At 55.9% G+C, this 8,295-nt stretch overlaps 1 protein-coding gene across 1 annotated transcript in view; it reads left to right on the top strand.

The window, feature by feature from the left end:
- Positions 1 to 8,295, top strand: part of LOC102033200 (gamma-aminobutyric acid receptor subunit gamma-4) — a 78,676-nt gene that overhangs the window by 43,554 nt on the left and 26,827 nt on the right. The window contains exons 3-4 of the mRNA XM_031056123.1: positions 5,512 to 5,660; positions 5,846 to 5,913. Of these exons, the coding sequence (XP_030911983.1) occupies positions 5,512 to 5,660; positions 5,846 to 5,913 (217 nt within the window). The remainder of the gene's footprint in view (positions 1 to 5,511; positions 5,661 to 5,845; positions 5,914 to 8,295) is intronic.

Here is an 8,295-nt window from a genome sequence, read left to right as displayed (position 1 = left end):
TGCCCACCCCGGCGGGGGTACGCTGCTGGGGGACCCTGGCATCACCCCGCTGGTTAACCCTGCCGGGGGACCCTGGCATCACCCCGCTAGTTAACCCTGCCGGGGCACCCTGGCATCACCCCGCTGGTTAACCCTGCCGGGGGCCGAGCCCCTTCGGGGGTGCCCGGAGCAGGACCGGAGCGAGCTGGGCATCTCCGGGAGCTCCATCCGCCACCGGGGCATTCCCACGTGGAGTCGGGCTGGCTGGGAAGGAGCTTGGGTCCCCCTCCTCGCACTCCATCCCGGGACCCCGAAGCCCCCGCAGGGTGTGCAGCTCAGCAGCAGGAGGGCAGCGTGGGCTCCTGCCCTGCCCTGCTCTACAAGTTGGCCGCAGGTCGCGGCTCTGGGTGCCCGGTGCCAGCCCGGTGCCAGCCCGGTGCCCCCAAGGAGGCGAGCGGAGGCAGGGGCGGGCAGGTGGCAGTGCTCTCCCAGGGCCAGCCCTTCGTAGCGCTTTTCTGTAAACCCCGCCCCAATTTTTTTTTTCTTTTTTTTTTTTTTTTTTTTTTTTTTTTTTTTTTTTTTTTTTTTTTTACGATTCCTAGCCCTGCTGATGAGTTTAATGGCTAGATGGGGAAAGAACATGTTGTCAGCAGATTGTTACCCCCAGGGCTTGCGGGAAGAGGGATTTTACTGGCTGAAGCTAATTGGCAGAATAAGCCGCCTTAAAGCCGATCAAATCCCATTACAGATGCAGCCAGGGACAGGGAGCATGAATCCTGCTACTAATGGTCTGCCCTGCCAATGCTTCCCGACCCCGGGGGTGGGCACAAACTCCATCCCTGCCATGGTCCTGCGTGGTTTGGCCTTCCCAGGGTCGAGGAGCAGGAGCTGCCCCGCTGCTCGTGCCCTGACACCCATCCTCTGCCGTGCCCTGGCACAAAACCTCCCGGGAGGGGATCCCTGCAGGTGCCAGGGGCACTGGAGGGCTGAGAGGGGGTGGATCAGTGCTGGTCCTGGTTGCTGCACCCCACCATCCCTGCAGAGCATTGCCACGAGACCTGCATCTCCAGAGGGTGAGTTGTGAGCTGCAGGATCACACGGAGGAGTAATTAAATGTATTCTATTAATGTATTCACATCCCCTTGAGCAGGAACGCTCACCCCACAGCCTCTCTTCTGCCCAGTGCCTCAAGCCTGCCTCTACCCTGAGCCCTGCTTTGCCAGGAGCAGTGGCTGTGGAGTTTTGGGGGTGGGCATGATGGAGTGGGAGAGGAATCCTGTGAGAGGAGAAAAAAGAGCAAGTTATACCAGGGTCTTGCTCTGCATTTGCTGTGTTTTTCCTGGGTGCAGTTGTGGAGGGTTTAAAATCTCCTCTTGCCTGTTCCTCATGGTGGGTGCTGGGGTGAGGAGCTCTGTGAACAGAGCTGTGTGTGTGAGCTCTTCTCCTGGTACGAGCAGCAAGACCCTTCCCCTGGCACTGCAGGGGCTGGATGCTTTCTGCCCGGTGATCCAGCACTCCCCAGAGGATGCCCCCAGCACAGAGGCTCATTCACCAGCCTCTCCCAGGGCACTGCCTCGGCTGGGACCGGGGCAGCTAGCTCTGAGCCCTGAGGGCAGGAAGGCAGGATCCCTGCACAGCATCACAGCAGATGCTGGGCTGGGCAGGTGGCTCAAACTGAGCACATTGGACCACTGGGGCTTCATGGAGTGTGTTGTCAGAGGTAGGAAGAGATGTGAGATGGGTTGGGGGCAGTTAGAGATCCCCATCCTTAAATCCTCTGCCTACTTCTAATTCAGAGTCATCACCCCTGTGCCTACAACCCCAGGAGGCATTGGGATGGGTGAGTAAGGACCCATCAGCATGTGGTAATTAGAATTGACCACAGTGCTTTTTGACCAAGGAAACGTTGCTGTTGCGTTTTGCTGTTCTCTTTTCCCTGGGAGCAGGGGAGGATTTCAGCTGTGCTTGCAGCAGGGCTGGACACAGCCCGGGGATCTGCATCTGTGCTGGGAGCCTCCTGCCTCAGGGCCACCAGCAGCAGCACTGAGTAACAGTGGGTGTGCAGCCCAGCCAAGCACCACCAGCTGCCCCAGCAGGCAAGCAGCAGAAGTTCCTTCAAGGGCTCGTGGCTCTTGTTGTTCTTCCCCTGCTCCTGCCAAGGGAATGCCTTGGCACACAGCTTGGGCACGGGGGAAGGGGCCAGGCACAGCTCCTCAGGTGACTTTGCCCAGCAGTGTGTGTTTGGAAGCCTCAGCCAAACAGGTGTCTGCTTGAGGAAGAGGGAATCAGGGAGTGAGGCATGGCTCTGTCCTGCTGTAATGCCCAGGGAGAATTGTCCAACCTCATCCGCACATGTGAGCACATCCGAAAGGACACCTCCCTGCCGTGCCAGCCTCCTGCTCAGGGCACCAGCAGGAGCTGCCATGGCCCCAGCTCCTCTGTCAGGACCAGGGATTTCCTTGCAATGCCCCCAGTTCTGCCCTGCTGTCAGCCCCTGCCCACGCTGTGGCTGTGTCCCGGCCCCATGGCCCTGCTCTGAGGAGGGTGTTCTGGCATCTCAACATGCAGAGGTGAGGAAACACAGCTCTGCCTTTGCCCCTGGCTGCACAGAGACATATGAGAAGTGGCTGTCCCCTGTCACCAAGCCAGCTGCTTTGTGCCTGGAGACGGAGCTGCCAGGCCAGGCAGTGTTCACAGCACGTTGGGGATCTCTCAGGTCTGCAGTGTGACATTTCCATTAGCAGCTGGAGGGGGGATGCACATGTCACCTTAACACCTCTTCTCTGCAATAGATCTTGGGCTCTTCCCTTCTCAGTTTAAAGTGGGGCCACCAAGAAGAGAAACCAGGGAGAAGGCAGTGGCTTGCAATAGGGTGGTATGAGAGTTACACTCTCGACCAGAAAGGGCGGATGTGTGTCTGTGTGTGCACAGGCACCCAGAAAAATCATATTTTCTCCAGCAAAAGCTGGCTTGCTTATGCTAAGATGGTTTAGTATGGTTTAGTCGACTGGGATTAGCTGCATTAGCAAAAAGCATATTTTTGGTAGTGTCCCTGCATCTGTAAGAGGGATGTGACTCCCTGGAAATGCTACCCCAAGCCTTGGTGTGTTAATCAGTGACACTAAATGGGGGGAAACCAGAAGTCTGAGAGCAGGGCAAGCTCAGATGGGGCTTGCTCAGCCTCCAAAGGGATGTTTCAATTTCTGCTGTAGTCTGACAGTTTCCCAGAGGATCAGGATTTTTGGCAGGGCAGGAAGATATGCAGAGTTCAGTGTTGGCAGGTGACTTCAAGTACGGTCAAGGGAACATGGAGAAAACATTTCAGTGCAGGAGGCAGCCTCCATCACCCAAAGCGCTGACAGAAGGGTAACAGTTCAGATTGCATTTGGGTTTGCATTTTGGATTGCATTTTGGATTGCTTTCCCTCACCCTGAGCTGCGCTGCGGGCACATGCTCCTGGCAGGAGGGGGACCACCCCCGATGTGAGCCCTGTGCCACCCTGGGCTGGGCTGGCAGTGTCCCCTGTGCCCCTCTTGGGTGGGCTGGCAGTGTCCCCTGTGCCACCCTGGCAGTGTGCCCCGTGCCCCTGCAGCTGCTGGCTGCTCGGAGCTCCCTGCCCGCCCGCCTTTGAGAGCCGGGCCAGGGCGCTGCTCGGATGGGGAAGCGCATCCTGCCAGCGCTGTTGAACGCTCCTTCAGCGTGGTTAGCAAGCGCAGCGCAACCCGACGGGAAACAATGCGCTGATGTAGCAACACCTAATGCGCGGCGGCAGGCAGCCCGGCCCGGGCGGGGGACACGTCCCGGCGCCCCCAGAGCTGCAAAGAGTTTTAAAGAGATCGTGGAAGCGAGTTTTGGAAGGGGAGCATCTGACAAATCGGCCGCAACGTGTCAATTTAATGCTTTTTCGACCCCTCCGAGTGCATCGGCCAGGCTGTGCCTCTCCAGGCGCTGGAGGGAGATGGGATCTGCTAAAAACGAGAGCAGGCTCCCGGTGCTAAAGTGATTTCAGCATTTATTATAATAAAAGAAAGGCCTGAAGCAGGGGGCCCCGGGCCGAGCAGGAGCGTTCCCATCGAGGATGGAGCAGCGCCGGCGCTGGGGCTGCTCAGCAGCGATGGCCCCGATGTCCCAGATGGAGCAGCACAGATTCAGTGGGTCAGAAGCCCCTTTTGATCCTGTTTTTTGTCCCTTTGGATTGGTTTCTTTTGGATCCTTCATTTGCATGCAGGTTTAAGGCGCTCGATTGGCCCATGACAGTTCTGTCCAGGCTGCCCCGTGGTGCACTGTACTGAGGTGTGTTATGGTACCTTGAGTACCCGATTTCTCATAAATACCCTTTTAACCTCTTTTACAATATAATAACCAAACTAACAGCACATGCTTAACGATCTATCAACTATTTTACAACAGTTCCTAAGCTACTTTTAACAGACCCGTGGTGCCTGGTTGCACCTCGGAGCTGCGAGGCTCCAGCTGGGAAGTGTCAGCGCGGTGACAGCTCCTGCTGGGAGACCCTCGCTGTTGCTGGAGCAGGTGACACGCTGCCCTGGCAGACGTGGAGGGGGCTGTGCTGGCATCCTCTCCCACACATGGCTGTGGCATTCTGGGGACAGCTTTGTGGATGAGATGCCCTGAGCAGTGGCAGGTGGTTACAATATCCCGGGTGACCATGTGGACCTAATGTAATTAGAGGGTTTAGGAAAACTCCTCTAGGAAAAGGGAGGGGTGCGAAAGGTTTAGAGAGGGCAGGTTTGAAAGGCAGCGAGAGAAGCTGTTGCTAAGTGGATGGTGTCCAAAGGATATGAGCTTTCCTTGCCTGGCTTGGAACTGGGAGATTGGGAAGATGGGGCATCCTTAAATGGGAGCTCACGCCACAGGCTGGGGAGGAAGGGTTGGTGAGTGCAGGGAATGGGTTGTGGCAGGTCCTGGCCTGGAGGCAGAGGAGTTTGCATAAGGCTTTAATTTCCAGGGATCTGTACAGGGCAGATGGCTGGCTTCCTGGCGTGCAGGATGCCTATGTGGTAGATTAGGACCTCTTTTCTCTGAAATGCATTTATTGCAAATATCTTGCTCCCCAAAACCGCTGTTTTGTCACTGTCTCTTCCCTCAAAGGAAGCCTGCTTCAGGTGTCAGCAGCATTCAGAGTAGTGGAGGTATTTGAGGTGAACAGGCAGCTCTGGCAGCAGGAGCTGCTGGGTGGGATGAGCAGGAAGGCAGGGAAAGCAGGGACTGCCTCCCACACCTCGGGGATGAGCAGTGTGCCTCCAAAGGGAGCTGAGGAGGAGGTGAAGCACTCCATGCTAGTCTTTCCCCTGCGTGCCTGGTGACCCTGAAGTGAGCAGAGGTGCCAGGTTAGTTGTGCCTTCTTAGCAGTGTGGCTGAGAGGAGATCCCAGAGCTCCTCATGCTCTGCCTTTTAGCTGCACTGCATCCTCCTCCTTTGGTATCTCTGGAACACAGCTGTGCCCCTGTTCCCAGGGGGTGCCAGAGAGCTGCCACAGCCACATCCCTGCCCTTTTTCTCTCCTCCCCAGGTGTGAGAGCACAGAGGAATACGATTATGATTACCTCAGCATCAATAAAACCTGGGTCCTCACGCCCAAGGCACAGGAGACTGATGCCACGCAGATCCTCAACTCGCTGCTCAAGAACTATGACAACAAGCTGAGGCCTGACATTGGCAGTAAGTGTCCCCTGAAGCTCCCTGTGGCCACAGGTGGTGACCTGGCCTGGCCACAACCTGTGCCTGCTGTAGCTGGGATTTTTGTTGTGGTAGAGCCACGCTCATCCCAGATGTTCCCCGTGCCTTCATCCCCCTGCCAACGCTCCTGGCCCCAGCTGATGGTGCTTGTTTTCTTGCCTTTCCAGTCAAGCCCACGTTCATTGATGTGGATATCTACGTGAACAGCATCGGGCCGGTGTCTGTCATCCAGATGGTGAGTGCTGGTGTGCCTGCAGGGCACCGTGTCCCTCCCCACAGTGCCTGCAGGGCACCGTGTCCCCTCCCCGTGGCAGTGTGAAGGTGGTGTGTCCCTCCCCACAGTGCCTGCAGGGCATTGTGTCCCTCCCTGCAGGGCACCGTGTCCCCTCCCCATGACAGTGTGAAGGTGGTATTGGCATGAGAGGAGATTTCCTTTCCCTTGGTCAGGGTGCTCTGACCTGCTGGGAGCTGGAGCTAGAGAGCCCTGAGCACCATTGATGGTGATTGCTCGTGTGCCTGCAGGGCACGGTGTCCCCTCCCTGGCAGGGCTGGCCCAGCACTGGTGCAGATTGTGTCCTGCTGCCTAGACGTGGTGTGAAGGTGGTGTTGGCATCAGTGGAAGTTTCCTTTCCCTTGGTGAGGGTGCTCTGACCTGCTGGGAGCTGGAAAGACCCGAGCACCATCGATGGTGATTGCTCGTGTGCCTGCAGGGCACGGTGTCCCCTCCCCAGCAGGGCCGGCCCAGCACTGGTGTAGCTTGTGTCCTGCTGCCCAGACATGGTGTGAAGGTGGTGTTGGCATCAGAGGGGGTTCCCCTTTCCCTTTCCCTGGCCTGCTGGGAGCTGGAGCTGGAGAGCTCTGAGCACCATCCCTGGTGAGGAGCAAGGCTCTCGAGTGGCCTCAGTGAGCTCATGACCACTTGGGATGATGCCCTCTCTGGTCTCTGCTGGCAAGGGGTGGCAGACACTCCTGCCTGGTGGCTTTGTCCTCTCCTCCCTGGGAAGCGTGTGGGCACCAGGACAATGTGATTCAGGAGGACTGAGAGAGGTACCTGGAGATGGTTCCCATGGCAGTGTGAAATTTGGGTGCCCAGGCCTGGCCTGTGGTGCTGAGGGGCCTCAGCTCCAATGTTTCTTCTTCATGTGTTAAGGTGTGGCACCTTAGAGAGATTCCACCAGGACTGTGACAATTTCTCCTTATGGCTCAGGACCCAGCTGTACCAAGAGCTGTGAAAACACCTAACAGAGACACTCTTTGATCAGGAGAACAACTGTTGGCTATTTAATTTTCATAGGAAACTTCCTTTATTATTATTATTATTATTTTCCCTGCAAAGTCATCTTTTTTTCCTTTTCTAGCAAGGAACAAACCTGTGTGCTGTCAGGTTTTGAAAGACTTCTCCAGTCCATTGGGCAGTGAGGTCGAGGGGACAAAAGCAAGATACAGCCAGGACAATTTGGCTTTTTTTTTTTTTTTATTTCTCCCAATGCAAAACAGAGCAGGAAAAAAACCAGCCCCCTTAAACAAAAAAAAAAAAAAAACCAACAAAACAAACAAACCAAAAAACCCCAAGTTATTTTTACTTTCCAAAGTACATTTCCAAGGAACAAACCCCTCTGGGGATGGAGGGATGGTACAGTAGCTGAGGTACCAGTTCCACTCCAAGGAGCATTTTGAAGCAGCCCTTGTGGCTGCCACCACGAGGATGTGCCCCTGGCAGCTCCTGCTCATGAGCCACCAGGTGGGCACTGGCTGGGCACCAGCTCACACCGTGAGGGCACCATCAGGAGGCCCAGCAGGGACGGCCTCGAGGCTCAGAATTTCCTTGCATTGCTCCAGCAAGCCCAGCTCGAGGAGCAGAACCACAGCCCGAGCTGGGTGGGTGTCACCCTCTGCTCTTGGGACTTCTGCTGCTCACAGTGACCCCGAGATACATTACAAAGTCTCTTTTCCCAGCCCGGCAGCTGAAGAAGGAGTCAGAATTCTTCCATTCTCCTTTCCCCTGGGGCGGTGTTATCTTTTTATACTAAAAACTCCGTGTACATTATTTACCATAACTTCCCAATACCTATCACCTGTGTTAGGCAGTGAGCGTATACTCTAAACCAATACAAAAGTGCCAGCATCACAGCAGAAGATGGAGGACAAGAAGAAGAAGGAGAAAGGCTGGACAAGCCCAGATTCCTCCATCTTGCCTCCTGAACTCCCATTCTAAAAACCCCAAAAAATCTATTTTTCACCCTGTGACAAACTAATTATTATTCTACTCAAACTTTCATGGCTTGCAGATCCTCATATAAGGTTGGTAATTTTTTCCATGGGTGATAATCAAAGGCACAGGGTCTTGGGCTCTGTGCCAGGGTCTCTGAGCCCCCTGGCAGGGGTTTGAGCCATGCAGGACAGGCAGAGGGATGTCCTGGGTTCTGACACCCTGCCACGAGCCCCTGCAGCCCCTGGGGGTGTGGGGCCAAGGTGGCACAAGAGCAGCAGTGCAGGGGCTGCAGGTGAGCCTGCAGGTAGAGCACCAGGGTCATCTTACAGCTGGCTGCTCTATCTGCTTTGCACTGCCCAAGGATGTGCCAAGAAACCCACACAAAACCCAGAGCACATCCTCATC

Source organism: Geospiza fortis, unplaced genomic scaffold (genome assembly GCF_000277835.1).
Source record: "Geospiza fortis unplaced genomic scaffold, GeoFor_1.0 scaffold157, whole genome shotgun sequence".
NCBI lineage: Eukaryota > Metazoa > Chordata > Aves > Passeriformes > Thraupidae > Geospiza > Geospiza fortis.
The sequence above is the reverse complement of the archived record's forward strand: the minus strand, read 5'-3'. Positions and strand labels throughout refer to the sequence as shown.